Genomic DNA, 22976 nt, shown 5'->3' with positions numbered 1-22976 from the left:
AGCATTCACCTCACCAAAGGGTACAAACATAGTTTCCATGTTACATCCACAAAGGACAAGGCTGTAGGCACGATGTAAGCTTCTTCCATTCAAAGATACTAAAATTTACTAGATTTCCTACAAAACTTTATTTCCTTTAATTTAAAACTTCTGGGTTTTTTTCCCATTAAAAAAAATCAAATGCAGCAGTTACATTCTCTTTCATGAATAGAAGCTTTAAAAAAAAAATATTACATGCACAGTTAAGCACAGAGAGTCTAAGCAAATAATCCATAGTTCAGGATGAAAGCAAGAACATTCTTTCAAATGCACATTTTCTTTAGCAGGCTATAGATTGTTGTCTTGACTGCCCTTCATATATGGTAATCAAGATAGATGTTGGAGATGTTACAAGAAAGAACAGTAAACACCAAAGAAAGTAACCTAGATAAATCTTCAGCATAAATAAACCTCAGTTGGTAGGGAGCCAAACAGTAATCAGCAAGCGACCTGCGTTAAATTAGGTCATACCCTCTCTCTTCTGTCATGAAAACAACTACTGTGAAAGACCTTTAATGTATTTAAAATCCCAGTGGATTTATTGACAGTACCTTTGTCTGGACCATGCCTGGTCTCTGGTCCCTCAAGTGCTCCAGGGTAGCAGCAATATCAATCTCTTTAGCACCTGCAACAAACCACAAATTGGGCTGAGTTCAGAGCACAAGATAATCCATGCTGCATCTGTCAATCTCTTGCTATCAGGTTCCCTTTGGGCTAACAGTCCAATTGAAAATTATTACATCCATCTCTCAGCAGATTTGGCAGGCAGCTGCAATTTTTGTGTTCATATCGAAAAATAAGAGGTTGGGGCACCTTTTACTAACATTAATTCAAGAGGAGCCAAAGAAAAACAAATTCTTAAAAATGTCTCTGCCCCTAGAGCAGAATATATTTTGCAGAACCTGAGGGTCTGTCATGGCAAGGCCACTGAGTGTCCCTTTGTCAACTCTAAGAGTATGCACTGAATTAAGGGCCTGAACCACACGAAGAATTAACTCTGTAAAAACAAGGTTTAGGTGACCTTTTGTCACTTGCAGTTGAGACCCAGAAAACCTGTCCATGGCTCCCTTGTTCAGGACCTGCCAGACCATCTTGCTGTGTCATCACTGCTTCACCTGGAAAATCTAAGGCACTTTCTTTAGGTTATACTTTGGGATTCTGGACACGGCTGCCGTGTAATGATCAGGAGCACCAGGACAGATAATAGACACAGACAGCCCAACAGCTCCCCTCCTCTGTGCACATGGAGGTGCTTTCTTTCAGGACATGATCTATGGAGATCAAAGCAAGTCCTCAGGCCTCTTCCCTTTCTTGTAATATGCAAAGACTAGAGAACTGAAGGGGGCAGGGAGATACTGATTTCCTCCTCAGTTTCCTCTAGTGTAAGACATTTCAAGACCACCCTCCTCATTTTCCTTAAGGGCCTAATCTGATAATGTTTTTTTAAGGGATTGAGGGGAAATCAGGATTTTGGTCCTTCCTGTATGAGCTCCAAGAGAAGACTGGTTGGAAATCCTTCGAGCTGAAAAGTTCAGCTACAGAATTTGGCTTTTGTGCATCTGTTCCCTTCTGCATCTTGCAAGAACATCTCATGGTGCTAAAGCATCAGGCAGATGGGCAAAGGGTCATCCTAGCTCAAGTGTACCTCCATCTCCGCTTCACTATTCCCTGCTGCCCTGGTTGGCTGAGCATTCTCCTAGGGTAGATGTGGGTTTGTAGCTTGAGAAGCTTAGAAAGGTGCTGACCTCAGGTCTCTCCTCTTTCATACATTCACTTTTGTCATGAGATGGTTTATTCAGGGCAGTGATTGGCTACAATTCTGCAGTCTGCTTCTATTTTAAAGGATAGTCAGCTCTGAAGAAGACTGTGACCCTTGGATGTGCAATTTGACAACCATTTTCCATTGTCTGGCCCTAGTCCTGGCCCAGCCTGTGCCAATCGTGGCTTCCTTCTGGAGACATTTAAATATGCCCAACTATTCACAGGTGTCTCAGTGGCCAACTTGTGGGCCATGCACCTAAAGCATTGTTCCTGCAATAGCTAACTTGCATACATCTGGAAACATACTTGTTTAGTCCTCAGAACTGGATTTTTAAAATTGGACCCAATGCTTATCACTCTTCCTACAAGTCTTGTAATTTAGGGGCTTGTCTAACCGTAATTAGGTTCATGTCAATGTAAACATCATTTACCTCCTTATTTACCCAACTCAACTTTATAACTCAGCACCACCTTTTAGAAAATTCAGAAACGTAACTAGTAGTGAATGATTTCATTTGGTATTCTTGATAAAAGATATGAAAAGATAATTTAAAATAACATTGGCTCTACAAGAATAATTGACTTGCAATATGTTCTTCATATCAATGAAAATATGTTCTTCAGCTGTATCAGAAATGAAATTAATTAATTCAGTAAATAAAACAGTGACAACTTAGAAATGGGATTTACAGGGATGGGCTTTGAAAAAAAAAAATTATATTTTAAAATTAAAAAACCTCAAAATCTTCTTACAACAGAGCAAAGCAATACATACTTAAATATGCTGTAAAATCTGATAATAGTGACAATCATTATAAATTAAATCTGTTGCAGGTTTTCCAGTGGCAATTCACCTGGAAAGCATCAGTAAAGGTACTCTCACTGCAAACCCTAACAGTAGCTCATTTCTGTGTTTATTCTCACACATAAACGTGCAGTTAGGTGAGATTTTCCTGTTTCACCACAGATATCCATGGGACCAGAGCTGTGTGAGTACTGTACATCCTTTACAGCCTTACTTGTAGCTTCATTTGATTACCAGGAAATAAAATGTCCCAGTAGCATTTTGGCTCAACATCAGAGCAACTCTCAGAAATTAAGATATGAGAAAAATTTAAGACACTGTCATCCATGCACGAGGTTAACCACTGTCCTGAGCTGTCCTCTGAGGTGTGTGCTGCAGGGATGAACCTGGAGATCCTCCCACTGGAGCTGGCAGGCTCGAGTGCTACAGGGACTTACCCATGGCTGTGAACATATATGTCACCCCCCCAGTGAGGGATGGTCTTTATTGGAAATTACGGTAGCCTCAGGACAAAAAGGAAAAAGGTTCAGGACAAGGCATAATAACACTCCTTAATGGCCAGACAGGCTTCTGAGCTTACCTTTGAAAGAGTTAATTTATCCATTTCTGTGATGCAGATTGCAGGCAGTTACTAGTGAACTGACACTTGCTTTTTTATCATCATTAAGGGAATGACATGACTAATATTATGAACTACACTTGATCAGAAATTCCTGATCTAGCAAATCAGCAAAGCATATGCTTGCAATGGAACACAAGAACAGTCCTAGTGGGCTGGGTGTGCTTAATGGGAAGCTTATTCTGAAGTATTTTGTCAGTAAAGTCCCTGAAATGTCAGTTTTTGCTGATTCGTGTCCCCCAACCCATGGGTTGTGATCAGCAGGTCACCCAAAAGCACTTCTGACATCCTCAGTCATAGGTAATTAAAAGGAAAAGGAGAGGCAAGTATGATTTTGCCCAAATCAAGTGTCTTGTTGAGATGCCAGGGGGTTAGAGACAATCCAAAGCAGAGACATGGAGTAGTTTGCTAACCCCTTTTTTCCACCTCTGAATGCCTTGGATACTATCGTGACGGGAACTACCTAAGTACTCAGAGAGACTGGTCAACAAAGCTTAGGGCTGCAAAGACAGGATTCTGTTTTGGAAGAAAAAGATCTTGGAACAAGAAAAGGAAAAGGAATGAAATCAATGGCATAGGGTAAAGCCAGCATGACTTGTTTTCTGTCTGCATGAGTAAACCTTTCTTCCTTCTCTGCATCTACATGTTCTGCAGCTATTCCCTTACTGTGGCTAAAACAAATGTGTTTAAATATGTATATTGCTAGTCCCCAAATAAATCTCATTTTGTGATGAGGTCCTTTTTTCTCTTCAAGCTTAGGCTAGACTGCTGTTATACCATGTTGATTCAGCTCACTTCCACTGACGTGTGCGATAGCCTGTAGAAAGTTTTCCGGTGACAAAGGAAAAAGAGACAGACAAAGGAAGAGATTTTCAAGACACAAAGGGAGGTCTGAACCCAACCTGCCGTCACAGGTGAGAGAAGCTCAGTGTTTAAGTGCATTGTGAGCTTTCAACTCCCTTTGGAATTATTTTGCTGAAATCTGACACAAATTCAACACCTTGTTTGCCACGCTCAGTCTTTCTCTTTAAGCTGAGAGTACAGCAGTATGGCATAACATTCCATAGTAACCAATTACATTTTGTTTATGCTTTTGAGCCTTTTCAGGTGACAAAAAATACAGCATATGCTACAGGACATTGGGAGAGAGGGATATTGCTTCTCAGGAATATCCTGACTTGGGGTCAAGTCACGCTCTTACTGAGATGGCTACAAAACATCCACACACTGCTAAGGTATTTTAAACATTACTTATCTGGAAAGCCCACATATAAAGTACATTTGATGCAGCGGTTTATAGTAAAAGCTGGAAGAACTCAATCCACTGATTCCATGGATATCCTGTTATTGGAAGTGTTTTTCTCAGGCTACTAAATTATGAAGTCCAGTAATAAATGCAGATGTCAATTTATTGTCATATAAGAAATAATCTAGAGGAAGGGTTAAAAATACTAGGCTGGAGAGCATTGACATTTGTGAAAGAGAACACAAAATATGTCAAAAAAGCAATATTTTCTATCTTTTCTCCCCATCAATACATATCTGTCTGCTTAACAGTGCTACTGGTTTCAGAAACTAAAGAGAGGGATAAAAGAAGCAGCATTTAAACAATAAAGAACTACCTTTTCACCTTTTGACTGTATTTTACTCTGCAGGGAATAAATTTGGTTTGTGTTTGTGACAGGTTTTTACACAATGGATTTCACTGCTTGTTTTAAATGAATGTACGAATGTAAGTTAGTGTGAGACTGATCTAATATCGTACCAGCAGTACGATGAAAAATGACTGTGCAATGTGCTTTTTTAAAAAAACAGAACATGCATTTGCAGTAATTCATTGTGAGCCAGATAGTACCAGCCTTCCCCTTCCCTTAGCAGCTCAGTGAGCTCACTGAGTAAATACCTCTGAAAGCACTTCCACACCAGTGCAAGCCAGATTTTAACTTCAGTAATTAACTATCATCTTCCAAAAGGCTTAAAGCATTCACAGTGAGTGCACAACAACCCACATCAGGAACATTAACTGGATAAACTAAAAGAAAACAAGAGAAGATGCAAGCTGAATGATATTTTGCCCCCAAGGAGAGAAGTGGTTTCTGAAGTTTAGGGTCATATCCTTTGCAACCCTTTCTCTCCCCGCAGGCATGAATGCAGGATGCATGCTGGCACTTAACAGCTGGTGCTCCTGATTAGCAGATCTCAAGGGGTTAAAGTGTTTGCCCTTAGATAGTTGCCTAAGTGGAGTATCCAGCACGTCATAAAAACATGGATAAAAGTTAAGTTCCCTTTTTCTCCCTCAATAAATAACGACCTGGCCAAATTCTGCTGCCATAGGCTCCATGAGGTGACCAGCAGCCTGCAATATTTAAAATCACAGTGAATTAACTAACGTTAGTTTTATGACTATAATAATGAAAGCTTCCCTCTTTTCTCATCCCCCTGAGCGTGGCAGGGGACCTATTTTGCTAAGCACAAGACACACGAGAAACACTCTGTGGAGGATCATCCCTTCCCCATTGTAGCAGTATTGCTGTCACTGTGATGGCACAGGAATATGACAAAGTTTGACGAGAGGGGTAAAATCTTTAAATGTATCAGTTGGGAAGGAAAAATTAAGGTATATCATCAAACACTATTTTTCAGGTTCAGCAAACTGTACTTTTTTTTTTTTTAATTTTCTTTTTTTTTTCTTCTTTTTTTCCAGGTTATAAGAACAATTGGCATTTGTTATATAAATGCATGAAAATTTTGGCTTAATTAAGGTAATCTTTGAGATTTTTCTGTAATAGGCTTGAGCATACGCTGAAAGCAAAGTCAAAAGTCCTATTTTATTCAGCACTAATGAAAAGTGCAGTGTATATTCTGTGAAACTGATGGAATTTTATATTAAAGCCCTGTCTTAAAAGGAATATTTTAGATTCTAGATGCTCTGAATTTTCTGTGTATTTATAAAAATAAAATGATGCTTAAATACTTCATCAAAGCACTTATTTGTGGGGGGTTTCTTTTTAAATAACCCAAACTGAAGGATTTTCTTTGTGAATGTTTCACAAATACATTTCACTCATAAATATTAAATTAAAAAGGATTTTTCTAGTTGGGAACAACTTTCAGATCTACAGGCATATATCCTCAAAAAGATATGATTATAACTCTGCAGAATGGCTCCAAATTTGTTACTGTGAGTCCTAAAGGATGGCTTGGTCATTAGGGGGCTATGTTTAGATATATTTCAGATCTCTTCCAGACTGAGACTGACTTCCTGCATCACTTTGGCTAAATCATTAAATTCACCCTATGTTTCACACCGTCATTTATAAAATGAACCACTTTTTCCCTACCTAATGAGTTGTTATGAAAGCAAGTCCATTAATGATTACAAGGTGCTTGGACACTAGAGAGGTGAGGACCTAGATAGATAGTCTATTTTTTTTCCAATACCCTTTACACCTTTCTCAGCCCTCTTTCTGTTCCCCTTGATCATGAAGTGATCACAAAGTTGAATATATGATGTAGGAGTCATGCTGCTGGTTGTAAAGGGGGGTTTATTAACACTTTTACCATTTCTCCTTAAGGAAATGATGATGATCTGTGTGGGAATAAGCATTTCTCCCAATAGAAAAAAATGGAGTACTAAGGGGAATACAGAAATGACCCGTCAAGTGCCTTTCTTTTTGTAGTGATAAGTATTCAGCTTCATTCTAGTCAGATATTATCTGCTTAATGCATCTTTTTATATTTATTATATTGTATAGATTTTGAATTAGGTCTTGAAGGGCAAAGGGACTTGTTAGGTCAGATTAAAAACTGGCTTGTTAGAATCTTGAAGGAAGAGTCACTAATACAGTCCTTTACCCTGCTGTTGCTGGAAGCTGAAAAGGATCCAATTAATATTTTCAGGATGCTGCTGCTCAGCAGTCTTTAGCCTCAGATCCCACACGGCTCGGTGTTCACAGGCAGTCGGGAGTGCCATGGAAAATTCACTTGTAATATTATGAAATACCAAAAATACACTTGAGAAAGAAACTAAGGGAAAAAAATACAGTGCCAGTGAGGAGACTGAGCTGTCTAATCAGAGTGTGTCTGTGTTTAGGAAGAATGCAAGTGTTTTTCATGTTTGGGTGATGACTGCATGACTCATGCCTAAAAGTGATGCGTCATGGTCAAAGCACACTTGTGCGCAGCGGTTTTGTGCTGCCTTTCTTCCCTCCTTGTGTGAAGATTCTGACAAATAGGCTTTCTTGGGTTTAGTACCACATTTTCTGGCCCTTTTCTGCATTCAGCTTTGTCATAGGAGGGAGGTAGACAGTGAATTATGGAGACCCAAGGACAGGCAGTGACTAGACTCAGGTCTGTCGAGAGCCTGATAACACAAACATAGCCATCTATACTTCTGTCTGCAGTAGTGTATAGGAATAGAAGTGGGCTCTCTGGGGACCTAGGAGGGTAAATCAGCACTCATGGACTATTACACTGTCACAGCTTTGCTGTTTCCATTGTCTAATGTAGCTGGACGTAGCACAGATAGATATGCTATAGATTTGCCATGCTCCTAAAGCCCTGGATGCCTCCAGCTTCCTACTGACAAATTCTAAAGGATGGCTCGTGTAGCTGCTCCAGCAAGTGTTTGCCCCATTGAGTACTTAATGTTGCAGTAAAACATTTAATCACACCATATGAGGGGCAAACTCAATCTGATTAAAGAGAAAAGGGTCATAACTAGGGGGAGTGTAACACCACTTCTTCACTGACCATTAGTTTTAATGGCAAACCGGTAATATTTACTAACTAGCTTAGTCTCAAAGGCCCAACCTCATCTCATCTACTCCAGCCATCCTTGAAGTTCGAATTGGAGTTAGTCATCTCCTCTCCCAACAGCTAAGAGAGAGAAGGTAAACTCTGATGGCAATTCATTTGCCTGAGAATTATCCTCCAGAGGTGTATATCGTTCTCATTGATGACTGAGGAGACCAAGACAACTAGGTTAGGTGAGATGCTTAACACTAGATGTTTTATATGGCTAAAGTTAGCTGGAATGAACCTGGGTTGAAAAGAGCTGAGTTTCTGTTCTGCACTTTTGGGTTCAGAAATGCTAGAATCTGCCAAATCCAATGGTGTTTGAGGTCTGTGTTTTGTGCCTGTAGCCTTCTCCATTTCCCTCACCTCAGCTTTTGAGGGAAAAGACAAAAGCAAAGCAACATGGAACCACAGTGAAAAGATAAACAAGTTGCAGTATAGTGTAGTGAAGGCCATGGAAGTGAAAAATGTGTTGCATGAGTAACTGCTATGCTGCAAAGAAATGAGAGTATTTTCTTCCTTCAACTTGCATTATCTAAGTGCCCATTAAATAAAAACACTTGTAAATATTAGAGATGAAAAAGGGAGCTCACCACCAGCTAGAAATTGTAAAAATAAAAGCAATTTTCATTTGTAGTTATCCAGATGTCTGTTGTTGTAACTGCAGGAGTTCTGCTATTGGTCAGAAGGATTATTTGAAGCTTTTCATGGAAAGAGAAAAGAGCCAGCAAAAATATAGTGAGGGACACACTTTTAAAGAGAACAAAAAAGATAAATGTACTGAGGCTGGCATTTTCATAAAAAGCTTATTCTGTCTCTGAGATGAACAAAATCTGTGTGCATGTGTGTATGTAATTAGGAATGGACCCAATGTATACCTAAATCAGTGAAGTGTTGATAATTTCAGACTAATACATAAGTACTTATATACACCTAACAAAATTAAAATTTCACTATCTTAATTAAAACCCAAAAACTGAAACAACTTCAACAAAAAAACCCAATGGGCAAGGTAAACATGGAAGTAGGAAGGGAGTACTTATGGTAATAAAAGTGAGGTAATTACAATACTTGTGACAGTCATATACACACAGACTATACGTTACATAATGTGTTATTGTTTACACATTTTACATTAATACTTGAAGACTGCATTTTATAAATGCATAAATGTGATATGGCTTTGTCAGTACACAGTCCAAAGGAAGGTGACACTGAAGATGGAACACCTAGAAGCAGTCTAATATTTTAAAAAATGCTACAGGAAAATAATGCTTCTAAGCTTTATACTGATTTTAACAGCCTTGCAAGGATAGAACTCACTGCTGACATGTCAGCTTTTAAGCTAATATCCTTTGTCAATGCAGAAAAAACATGCAGAAACCACTCACTGTAACTGAATGCAAATGGATGCTAATTTGAGGACCAATCCTTCCTCACTCCAACTGTGCGTGAGAATTGTCACATCACATTCTGTACCATATAGGAATTGTTTCTCTTTTACATCTAGATTTCCTCCGCCCTCCCCTGAAGTTGAAAGTAAAATGAATATGCCTAAATTACTACATGCAAGAAAGGAAGTTAATGAGTTATATTCTGTATGGTATAAGATGTCCCATAATCACCTATGGTCACACTAGAAAATACCAGTGCACACATCTAAGTTCAGCTTATTCATGCACCTGCAGACACACACAAAGCACATGCAAAGCACATTGTAGAAAGAATTGTGAATATGCTGCTACTGCTGGCTTACAGGTGCTTTCCAGGATCAGCACCTATAGAGTTTTACACAATTTGCTTCTTCTAGTATCTCTTCCAGAAGCTATTGATAAGTTACCTGAGAGGTAGTCGATCTCCGTGTGCTGAATTGAACAAGAATGAAGTTTAGATGCTTATTGGAAAAAATGACACTTCTGAAAATATGCCTCAGTTGGCCTTAAAAAATCTTGGAGTCCCCTTTGGAAAATACGAATTTTCTTTCCAGGGGACACGGAGGTAGCTTGTTCACATGAAACTATTATATTGTACGAACTATGATTTACAATACTTCCATTTTACATTGCACGTAGGTGGTAATGCTTTCACAAGACAGTACATGGAGTGACCTGAATAAAAGATGCAATTATTACGGATTCATTCTTTAACAGAGTTTATCCTTAAAAGTGACTAAACTGGTCCAGCTATAGAAGTTGTGGAAAAACCACACTTTAGTTAGGCAATATACATTGTACCCTTTACAGGAAGAATACTACCATCCAGTCCCTTGAACACTTCTCTGCTGCATAAGACTAGCTACTGAAAAAGAAGTAGTTTTTCACTCTGTATATAAACCTCCTTTCTCAAACATTTATTCAGCTGTTTCTCGAACCAGTGGCACAATACTTCTGTGGCCAGCTTTTTCACTCTTCCATATTCTAACCTACCTATTGTGTGAATAAATGCCGCCCAAATTCCTTATCTGCTTGTCTCCTCCTTAGTTTCAGTCAATGACCCCTTGTTTTCAAATTAGTCACTATCTCAAGCTGCTTACTGACATCAATACATTTCTTTCAGGGTCTTCTAACACTCTATGGGGACCCCCCTTCATGCTCCCTTTCCCAAGGAAAAGCCCATGTCTGATCAGTCTTTCTTCACAATTCATTTGCCCCAAACTCTGAATAATTAGGATTGCCTTCTACCATACTTTCCTACTCCCAATTCTTTTCCAGTAAAATCCTCAGAACAGCAAAAAGCTCAAGAAATATGGCTCTTTAAGGGTAATCCCTGACCACTAAACCATACAAAAAAAAGAAAAAAAGTCAAAGAAATTGTATTCATAACTTGTTTGCTTTTTGTTCGAAATCTCTATATCTCATAAAGAAAATCACCAAAAAATGCAGACCAGCCAACATCCACTAGAAAATATCAACCAACATCACCTTCCCCGTGGTCACTAATTCATTTCACAACAGAAGCTTGTAGAACATGCTACATTTTTATCTTCCTTTTATGAACTGTTAATCAGTGACTCTCTACAGTCAATAATGTGCCTAAAGCTTTTAAGTGTTTTATGTCAAAATGTATTTTTCAAAGGAAATAAACACTGTTTTAAACAGTTTTTTTTAAATACTGAGAGTTTGCTGAGCATCTCAGGCTGGACCATAAAAAACTATCCTATACATTCCCTATATACACTTCTGCATGTAGCTGGGGGCCCAGCTCTCATTGTGATTAATTATCTGCTGGGAAAGGCTGTAAGAATGAGCACTATTTGCCTAATTGTGTATCCAGGGTAACTCATTGCATAAAAGTTACAATACATAAATGCAGCTCATTTGAAAAACCGACCTTACAACATATGATATGTTTACATGGACACTGGGAACTTCCTTCGGAAATTGAAATAGCAACATTTCAGATTTAAGTCATTGGTATTATTGCTACTGAGAACTGAGGCAGTCTTGTGGATAGCACAATGGTACACAAAGCAAACCCCAGTTTTTTGGATCCATTGGCTTGCATTACTTTTGTGTGTTCCTAGACATAATAATCTATCTCATCCAAATCTCAAACATCAGCAATGTGACTAATTCAAACTTGGAACATAAAAAAAATTAGCCTGAATTTTTCAGTTGTAAATTTTTATCCAGAATACCACCTATTTCTAATACCACATTTTGTCCTCTTAGCATTAGATACCTCTAAAAAAAGGTAATCTCTCTTTTACACCATATATTCTCCTAACCGCTCTATGACATGTAGTATGTTAAATTTTATTTTCACGGGGGAAGCTGGATCCTAGGCTGAAAAAATATTCCCTCATTCACCAAAAGCATGTCAGAAACAGTCAGCTCTGGACTTGTATCTGTACAAATGAACAATAGAATTTTCTCAGACTTTGCATAAGGACTCAAAAATAAGCAGATTGAATCCATCTTAACACGAGTATGGGCAAGCATTTCCTTTCATAAGATCCTTTCAGAGAGGAGCTAACCCCACAACTTCATTATGATTGTTAAATCCACACAGCAGATAAGCAAAACCTCAGCAAGGGTTCAGATTAGCCCAAATCATTTGATCACGATGAGTCAGAAGGCGAATTAAGGAATCTTTTGTTTTGCCTTAAAATGTCACGGTATAAACTGCATCTGCTCAGGAGCTGACTCACAAGACCCTCAGACAATAGGGTAGCAGGGGCAAGGAAAGGACTTGGGGAGATAACCTCAACAGCCAGCCCAGGCTAGAGTGTGTGTGCTCATCAATTATAATCCAAGCTTTTGAATACAAGAGAATAAACTGTGGGTTTGGCTTTGCTAAATCAAATCTTTTTGCTGGGTTTTAGAATTTGGAAATCAATACTTTAAAAGGATTTTAAAATTCATATTTGCCTTTCCTTTGACTCATCTTGTTCCAGCTAGTTCAAACACAAGAAAATGGATGGTCAGCAAACCCTAAGCAGCTGCTGACTGGATTAATATCTAAAAATCAAACTATTATCTATACTATCCAAGCCTCTCAGTTCAGAAAAATGAAAGTGGGAAGACTCATAATCTCATTTCTTTCTTTTTTTTTCCTTTCCTTTCCTTTTTTTTTTTTTTTTTTTTTTTTTTTTTTTTTGGGTGCCAGAAACACTCAATAAAAATGTCTTGCAGTATATCACACTTTTAGTCACTACAATAAGCCTGCGGGAAAGACATGAAATGAGAAAATTCTCGACTTTTCTCTAGATCACACAAAAAGAAAAAAAACCTGATCAGCTCAGAGTTACTGTGAGTTTGGGGTGAGGAAGGAATATCAAGCAGACTAAATCTAAATCAGCTTATCTTCACTAACAACAAAGGATAAAACTTGTAAATACATCAAGAACATTGAAATTCTCAGCAGAAATCAGCCTCAGAAAAACAGCCTTTATCAAAAATCCAGCAAGCATTGTTATCTACAGAAACAATCCATTATCATTTTCTCTATTTATTTAAATCATGAAAATGCACATGGTTTGAACTAAGTCACTTCTCATCTTCTAACTCAAAACCAAAGCTTGTACTAAGCAGTCTGTCATCAAAGTGAGAGGTGATTTGTTAACTGTCTTAAAATTGTAACTGTGTACAAGGAGCTATCATAGTTAAATAGAAATCATAGTTAAAACATGCTAAATAGTATTTAAATATGTTATGGTAAGGTCAGATTCAGTACTGTTTAGTTTTTGTTATTAGTTTGATGGGTATAGGATCAGGGTCTTGTAACTACTCCGCATATCACAGAATCAAAGAACCACAGAACACACATCAAGGATCAATTGTCCAAACTTTCTAGGCAACAGCATATGAATGAATCTAGGAAGAAAAACTGCACAATAAATAGCAGCTTTAATTATTGATACAACTGAACAGAAGGATACATTTTGCCTTTAAGACTTTCTGCTGACATGACACAGGAATGGTAGCACTGGGTAGACATCACTGCTCTCTGACTGTTCCAGTATCTAAGAAGATTATTTAATGTGGCTGTTTGGAGTCAGTGCACAGATGCAGTCATTGCATTTACTGCATTCAGGAAAGTGAAATTTATTAAGAACCTGCCCCCACAGGAAATCCATCCCAGTGCTCCTGTGAGCTCCTGCATGTCCTCCCATCAGCCCCTAAGTACACCATGGGGGCATTTCTGCCATTGGCACCAACTTTTATCATTCTGCAAATGTCCTAGACCAAGATGCTTTGAATTTTTAAAATTTTGTTCCTTAAAATTCCCTTCCTCAAAGAGGTTGGGGCTGTCCAACTGACATGGCAGATGTCTAGTACAAAATCTTCTCCAACTTGATTTCTTTTCACCTGCTTTAGGCTTTATGATCAGGTCCCTTGCTGGTGGTTTTCAGCATTTTAAATAATATAAGGGATGGCAAAAAGCAAGGTAGTAGAAGATATGAATTTATGTGTTTAACAGAGTAAGTGTTAGCACTAATTCAATGAGCAGTAGAAGAAATTGTAAATGACAAAGGCATTTACAGTTAACTGTCTAAGAGAATGCAGGGAAGTAAATCATTACATGAAAAAGGAGCTCCTTTTCCCAACCTACCCTATTAAAGACCCCACTAAAGAGCCAAGGCATTTATTGATTGCTTTCTACTTTCCCACTGCTGAAACTAAGTACTCCTCTATTTACTTTGATTTAAAAATGCATTATTGTCTACTTTCTAATAAACCAGACAGTGGAACAAGAAACTCAAATTATTCTAAGTTTATTCTTAAAAGTCCGTAGTGTAGGGGGTTTTTTGGTTGGTTTTTTTTTTTTTTTTTTGAAAGACTGAAGGCCTTAATCCTTAAAAGCCTTTTTGAAAGAAGGGTTCCTCGATGCTGGCCCTGCAGCTGGGCCCAGATTGAAAGTGCACTTACATTTTTATGTTCAGCGCTGAAGGACTCTGAAGTTAGCCCTCGCACTGCACATAAAAGCTTTGGAAAGGGCATTCTTTGCCACTCGTGCAATTCATTCTCTAAGAAAAGGAAATGGAAAGAAAGATTTCATGTCCAGGGCTTCAGGCCTTTGATCATTTGATGAACATTGGATCCTCAACCTGGGCCTCCAGCTTCTCAGGCCAGACAAAGAGGGCCCCGGCCGCACAGGCTGGGCCGCGGCTCCCGCCCGAACAAAACCTTTGGCGGCCGCACAGTGTGACAGCCTGGGAAAGGCCCACCTCAGCAGGGCTGAGATGCCCGCTCTGCCCTTTGATCTTTCATTTAAACTCCAGCCAAAGCACCAGGTCAGGGGATTTCACGTCGCACACCCCCACGGGCAGAGGGGAGCAGGTCAAGAACAAAATGGGGGTGACCGATCTCCAAAAAGCCCTGTGACGCCTTTCTCTGGCCAGTTTCACATGACTTGTCTGGTATTGTGAAGCGCTAAGCCCACACTTAAAATGGAATTTGACATTACATGGTACAATGGAGTCAATAAATGGCATTCTTCAGTGCTTTTACAACAAAGTCAACCCTCCCTTAAGTGGTTGAAAGCCCGGAGCTAGAAAATACTTCTCATTTACTTCTTTACGCCAATAAATTGCGTATACTTTAAATCTAGTTTTCACTGTGGCTTCTCACTGCTGATGACTGAAATGAGCTGAACAAACACTTAACAAAGGTCTGCATTAATTTTACGATGTACCATTGCTTCTATTTTTAAAGTCTAGGTTGTCACGTGGCACGTAACAAGCATTGGAAATATCTTCATATTCCTTCATAGACCAAAAACCTATTTTCCAACGAGCAAGAAAAACTAATCTCATCCCACTGAAAAATTTATTTTCAGTATGGTGCAAAGGAGAAGGCAAACATACAACTTCTTTTAGCATTAGCAGCAAGTTCCACATGATGCTTGCAGGCAGAAAATTCAGTCCATGTTTGACGAGACATGTTAACAGAATCCAGAGAGGAAAAAAAAGCTAAAATCTTCTTTCTAAAGGGACAGGATGCCACCATGTCTCAGAGGACTGGAATATTCAGGATGCAACAGCAAATGACTGTAAAGCATGGAGTGTATTTTTAAACTACATATAAAAATATATCTGTGTTAGAAGATTTTAAACAATAACAGTAAAGTGACTAGAACTCAAAGAACTAAATATTATTGTTTCTCTATATAAATTAATATGTTTTTAGAACTAATCCTTTTTCATTAAATACACAGATGTGCATAATGCCAGATCAAGGTGGCTTAAGAATTCAGGTTAAGAATCAGTAAAGGTAAATTACTATTTCTGTATATTTTTTGTCAGGTTTACATGCCTGCTTTCACCTTCCATCCTTTTGAAGACAGTATCAGTATTAAAAATTTCTTTAATTCTATCAAAAATTATTTTAGGGTATCTTAAGTACTTCCCATCATGAACCATTTACCAATCAAGAAAAAATAAAGGAACAGTCTCAATCTCTAGAGATCTATAGACTTCATTTTCAACAAACAACAGTTTATGTTTATGTTGGCAGATGATTTCCCACTTCATAAAATTACATATCACAGATAAGCCCACTAAGAAACAGAAAAGTTAAATACATTGTTCAGCATCAAACAGATAGTGCCAGACCTTGAAACAGAGAATTAACTGATTTATTTTCAGTCCCCTGTTCCTGTTCACTACAGTCTTTTTCCTTCTAAGAGACAAATTTGTGCAGCACATGAGGCCCTGTCTGGCACCAGCACTTTTAGGTCCTTTGGTGTCAATGGGCAGCTACAAAAAGCAAAGTGATCACAACTGACCATCGTGGCTGGGTAGGTGACAGGGGACTGAGCAAGTCATGACCAGCCCAGGACCTAACCCATGGAACCACTAAACCAGGACTGTACAGACCTGAGGCTTCTACTTCTAAAAACAGTAGTCCTATTTTAAATGATAAATTTAAAAATTCAAATACTTTTCAACAGCATAAACACACCTGCTCATTCACAAAGCATTTGTGTTAGGGTTTGCTGTTTAAAATTGTTATGAAAATAAAACTATAGAACATTCAGGAAAGAGTACAATTTGCCTCTAATTTATTCTCAGATTTTCTGTGACTATTGCTCCCCCACTGTTGTCATGGCAACACAAGCACATTTTTCAGTACTGAGGAAGTAACAAGCCTTTCGATTCTCACCTTTGGCCATTTTATTGAGAACCATGTCAATTAGAATGTAGGTTCCACTTCTTCCTGCACCATCGCTGCCAAAAGAAAAGGAAAAAGAAAAAATAAAGCCTATCAATGTGAATCTAGATTCAACGTGAAGGTACCTGCCTTTAATGTTACATACTGTTACACATGAGGGGAGAGGAGAGAATGAGGGGTTAAGGTAGGGTACTGAGAAAGCAGAGAGAGCTTGAACTGAATTAACACAAGCTGGTTGTGGAAGATTAACCACTAACCTGCATGAATAATGGGCCTTTGCTTTCATTTTTTAAGCCAAGTTGTGTTTATGTGAGAAAAACATTTTAAACAACAGTGGAAAAGTCACTAACCCTAAACCAGGATATCATTTCTCTTCAATGACCTTACAGTCAGTTGAGATCAAAAATCACAGAATAGGTGAAACCAGAACATTAACCAGAACAGTCAAAAATGCATTTGAACACAGTGTTCAGAGGGAATGCAGAGACCTGTTCAAGAACTAAAATATTTGGTTACGGAGGGACTGCAATCTTTCCTCACTATACATCACAAGTGGTTTGTTTTTTTATTTTTACCTTTCTCTTTAATTCTTCCTTGCTTTCAACGACCATAAAAAATATTATAATGTAATTCCTAAGAAACAGCTTTAACTTTTATGTATCAATAGCCCTTCCTCAGAGATGTGAGATCGAGCCTCATGAGGGGGAAAGTGCCCTAATCTGAATGCAGCTTCTGTCCCTTTCAGAAAGCAATGTGTAATTGCCAGCGTGATGCTCTTTTAGAGCTGCTGTTAGCAAACATAATTAAGACTTTAAGCAAAAGTTTTTTTTCCTTCCCTCCCCAAAATTTTTACAAAGGTGCATGTGTGACCAATTAGACTGGTATGTAGTTTTATTAATTAAGCCATTATTTTTATTGATAGCTCAATTTGTGTACAAGATTAACGAAAGGAGAAACAATAGAACAGCATGGAGTGCGTTATTGCATTCTGTTTACAGGCAGACTATGAAACTTAATTTTTGTTAAGTCTCTGTAGAAAGAGGGTTTTTTTCTTCCAGTTATTAGATTGCTGTTTAGAGAAAAGGAGGTAATAATTTTTTTTTTCTCTGTCTATGAAGGGAACAAAGACACAATCTTATTACTTAAGCTGAATAATGAGAGACAAGGTAGCGATCAGGATCAATAAAAACAAAAACTGATGAGCCGATGGTACATATTTCCATCCATTGTAGTAAGGAAACAATGAGAAACTTGAAGGCTCTTCATTCTGGTTCAGATATTTATTATCTCAGGTTTCCTGATGGCAATGCAAACAAGCCTCCTCTGGAGCATTCACCTCTGCTGAGGCCTCCTTGTATCCAGTGGAAGGTGACTCAGCTGAACCAGGTGAGAAACATGTCCCCTCCCTCCTCAGTACCATCCAAAGTGGAGTGCCACATGGTAAACATCCTGCCTCTTAGCAGGGCTGGTTTTCTACCTTCATTATCTACAAGGATATTTTTGATAAGCAGTGCAGCATTCTCCTTACAACTCAGAACCTCCAATGGCAAAACGCAACATTATAGCAAAGTTTTCCACTGACCTGCCTGACAGCCTTTGTGTGCATCTATCAGATTGTCAGGCCTAAAAATAACTTGTGATTAAAGGATTACTCAGGCAGTTTTCCACTCCCTGACACTGCCCTCTTACCATGATCTCTAAAAGTAAGTAAAGAAGAAATAAAACATAATTGTCTGTTAATAAAATAGGGCTAAATTGGGAGAGAATGCAAGAAACCTCCATAATTTTGAAAATATATGAAATTGAAGTGCTACTTATACTGGAAAGTCTGACCATACATTGTTAAGTCATGGCTCAATGTCTACAAAATCATATGAAAGGATAATTTTATTATGAAAATAGATCCTAAGTATTAGTTAGCATTAAAACCCAGTTGAATTAAACTTAATACCTGCAGCCTACCTCACAATCTGTTTAGTGATTAATCTAAAGCTTTAACTTGCCCACTTAACTTATATCTATATTAAATTCTAACACATACAGATCTCTCTAAAGCTATTTTAGAAATTGTACTTGCCTGCAATGAACAACTACTGGACAAGAGCGACCCCTGTAGCACTTGTTTACTTTTCTGAAATAAAACAGACACAAAAAATTAATTAAGCACATTATAACTTTTTCTTTAGCCAACTGTCAAAAATAAGCAATAAGAAAATGCAAATATTGCTGTCTTCAAAGAAATACTCAGGACGATAATTTTTTAATATAACAAGCAGTTGTTAGGTACATAATCTTGTTTAAAGTTTACTTCTGCTTTGCTGCTGTAGAAATCCCAGAAAACATCCCATTATTACTGTTGTCTGGGCAAAATAAATGAGCTATTTTCTCAAAAGGTTCATGTAGCTCCAAAATTAAGATTATCTTGAGATGCATTAATTTTAAAGCAAACTCTGAGTTCATGAGCTTGCTCAAAGAAATATCAAGGGGTATCAAACTGAATCCAGAATTAAAAATGGCTAATCCAGTACTCTTTGTACAATGTGTGCTGATTTGTAACACCACTTCTTCCCAAAAAGGCAAATACCGAATCTCCTGAAAGGCTTCTTAAAAATTCTAAAATGTAATGCATTGTAGTAAAAATAACTAAACCCATCAGTAAGCTTTACTGCTTTGGTTCTACTGCAAAAGTCTTACACATTTAATATTTAAATATTGTTGTCTTCAACAGCTTCCTGATTAAACAGTCTCAGTGGCAAGAGGATATATGTGAAATCAATCAATAAAAGTACAGTCATAGAATAGGTCTGCTGATATGTAAACTCAATGAAGGAATTTACTCGTGTTCAAGCAAACCAAGACACTTAGTCTAAGAATAGAGCCCACAAAATTGGTTTAATTCCATTTAAATTGCCTTAAAAAACCCCCCAAATCTCAAGCCCTCTCTTTTGCTCTAGGATATATTTTGCATGTCAAGTATGTTACAGGCCCAAAAACCCATAAAATATGCACACATATGTTAACAAGGCAAGATGAATAAAGACTAAAATGGGAAAGCATTGCTTCAGGAAATCAAAACCTTCCATTCAAATTATTTGATGAGGTGTTTGAGTTCACTGGAGCTAGAAGGTCTCCTATAAAACCATTTCATAGGGTAGCTTTCAAGGGGTGCCCAGACCCTCCAATAGTTCCCATCTCAGTGCAAGTGTCACACAGGATCCTGATGGCTAAACTGAACTGAGCTGCTGAAATTTGGCAACAGTGGTATGATGTTATTATGAATTTTAAAGCATAACTAACCTACTGAATCATTTAGTTCTTGGCTGTTCAACTATTCACCAACATCTGTGCTGTGAAAACATGCATATATCTTTAAACATTGTTTACAGTATAGCCTGAGGATGCCTAAACTTCTGACAGGGTGTTGGGATACCTGGAACTCAACCCAAACAGGCTATGAAGGTGTTGGTGATATCCCATGAAACTATGTTTTCACATTCTGCTTTTTGTTATTTAATATTCTAACCAAACTTGAAAACAATATTAAGTTCTTGTAATTATTCCCTTTAAACATTTGAATTCAGGACTTTTTCACAATTCTTACTCTCTTGCTTACTTATGTAAATCATACTTGCAGAGACATCCTGTCTCTATTTATATTCCTTGGATGTAAGTAATTAATGCAGTAGAACAATGGTCTGTGAAATAAGTGGTAAGTCATTGAGGAGCACTTGACTTCAGAAGTTAAATGGACCATTTATAGGTCCATAAATACATATATACACAGGCAGTACCAAGCAAAACCTCAATGACTTAAGCTGCAGCAGACTTTACACATGAATGAATCATTCAATTCTTGATGGTCATATCTGAGGATCAGCTGCTTCTATATGATGTAAAGCCTGATATTTATTTTTGTATTGTACAATAAGTTATATTTGAAATGCCTTTACAGACACATGATACAATCAGTCTGCATTTCCTGATGTGCAGCTGGTCATCCTCCCCCCATCCCCATCATGTGCATTAGCAAAGAGTCGCTTTTGCATTTAAAGTATTAAATAAAAGCTAATCGCTACAGAAGGGGTATTTACCATTTTTCTTTCTGCTTGTGTGGTTCCTTTGTTCCTTGCATGGTCCCACTAATATGATATTTGCATGTTGTGACTAGCTATCTACCAAAGTCCTAATATAATTTCAATGACAAACTTGATCTAAATCTATCAGACCTCTCAGTAAATCAGACAGCCAGAGACACATGTTAGGGAAAGACACCTTATGTTTGTCAGTTTTATTGAAGGCGTTTCAAACATTTTCATTATCACACATTTCAGAAAACACATTAAAACAAAGGGTTTCAATCCAGCTGGTTCAGAGCTTTGTCTATATATAGTTTATGAAAATATTTAGAAATGCAGCAACATCTCATTTCATTCTTAATTCTGGCTAATGAGAGTGAGCTGAAAATTCATCAGTAAGCAAAGTTCTTGAATGTTGAAGAAAATATATATTATATATATATATACATATACAGGAAGAATTAACTTAGAAAGAATGATTAGTAATACAAACCAACCCTTGGCTCATTGAGTGAAAAAGAAATCATCATGCAAACCATCAGCAAGCAAAGGTCAGAGGTCGTTAGAGGCTCAGAAAAGGGGTTTCCCACATTGTCCCTGCAGCAGAGTCACAGTTTCCAATGATCACTTTTGTGACTATGCAACTGGGCTCATATTACTAGCTGCAACATCACAAAAATGACACTGGCAACCGCTAATTAGCTGGCAAAATAAGAATTTGTCCATTTTTAAAGTGAGCAGTGTTAGTAAATGCCATTGCACACAGCGAGAAGTGATAGCATAATAGATATATATTTTAAGCAAAGCCCTCACATGTGATGCTAATTATCTTTTAGCTTAGCAGTCCCTCTTTAAAGTGTAAATGTGCTCCCTCTGGGCTCAAGAAATATTTAATGACACATATCAGTGCATGACTAACAAGCTAGTCCAGAGCAATAATGATTGGTCTATTGTTCAAAATGAAATTAGGACTCCAGAAGCATTTAAAACTGACCAGTGTTTTCCGTAGTAGCCTCACCTCTCAGGGACTGTCTTTTGTATAGATTTGTGAAATATATAGAATAATCTCTTTTTGGCAATTTATACCTATATTATGACAGTATGATAGATTATTCAGCAAGGTTTAATGTATCTTCTAGATGCAAAATCATCTAAATCACTGTCTGATACATAGTAAGAGAAATGTAAGCTTTCAGTTTTCAAAGAGACTAGGAAAATTTACTTCGATAAAAATTTTAAGGTCCATATTTCCACAGACAGACTCTGGGCAAGGTAATTTTGGGAATCCAATTTTTCTTGGTGATGAATTATAAAAAATAGAGGGTTGGTTATGTATATGCTTAATTTCATATATGTATGTGAATATATAAATATACACACATATCCATATATATATACAAACACACTGAATGCACATAAAAACATAGATAAGATTAAAAGAAATGAGAGTAGCCCCCTCCTAGCACTACTCTACTAAGAGTATGGTAGCACTGTCAGGCATTTGTTCTGGGGGCTTTATGACTCAGCTGTTGTAATCCAGCAGAGTTTGTACTTTAAATAGAAAGCTTCAGGTGCAAAACATGAATTGTATAAATGAATTCCAAATACATTATTTTAGCAATAGTGCATTAGGTTTTTTGTCATTAAAAAAAAACAAAAAAAAAAGAAAAAGCAAAAAAAGATCAGATGACCAAGAAAACTGAGATTCATAGACCAGCTATTTTGCATGCCAAAATTCCTTTTCAGGCGGAATTTTACTATGCATTCAGTACTATGAGTTCATTGTACAAAATCTGCACGTAGCAAATGATTACAGTCCCCTACACTGGACTGTGAATACATGTGAAATGAACACTCAGAATTCAATTAAATCTTAACAGGTTCATTCCCATACTGGCTTTAAATACAAAGAGTGGCAGCTCCACTACTTTTCTCATCTAGTTATCATTTTTCTTTTTCAGAGTATTGCACAACACTTCTTCAACTCGGCTATTTAACCCTTACACAATGTCACCCTAAGAAGCACTTTCTTGGCGATGTGAACTGTGACTTACTGTAGATCTAATCCTGCAGCTCATGCAGAGACCTCAATCCTTACTGAAGCAAGTCAGGGCTGAGGCACTCCAAACTTCAGATGTCCTGGCTGTACAGGCTCATTTATACTCTAGTTAGAATTGCTACCAGATTTCCCACTAACTTTAAAAAGAGCGAAGTCGGTCACTGCATTGGCCCTGTGCTGCACCTCACACAGCTTAATGGAACCG

General features: G+C 37.7%; 1 protein-coding gene across 1 annotated transcript in view; it reads right to left on the bottom strand.

Moving 5' to 3' along the window:
- Positions 1 to 22976, bottom strand: part of PTPRN2 (protein tyrosine phosphatase, receptor type N2) — a 648310-nt gene that overhangs the window by 9410 nt on the left and 615924 nt on the right. The window contains exons 20-22 of the mRNA XM_027648381.1: positions 18714 to 18767; positions 16628 to 16692; positions 591 to 664 (exon numbers count right to left, since the gene is read on the bottom strand). Of these exons, the coding sequence (XP_027504182.1) occupies positions 591 to 664; positions 16628 to 16692; positions 18714 to 18767 (193 nt within the window). The remainder of the gene's footprint in view (positions 1 to 590; positions 665 to 16627; positions 16693 to 18713; positions 18768 to 22976) is intronic.

Source organism: Corapipo altera, unplaced genomic scaffold (genome assembly GCF_003945725.1).
Source record: "Corapipo altera isolate COAL_440 unplaced genomic scaffold, ASM394572v1 47, whole genome shotgun sequence".
Taxonomy (NCBI): Eukaryota; Metazoa; Chordata; class Aves; order Passeriformes; family Pipridae; genus Corapipo; species Corapipo altera.
The sequence above is the reverse complement of the archived record's forward strand: the minus strand, read 5'-3'. Positions and strand labels throughout refer to the sequence as shown.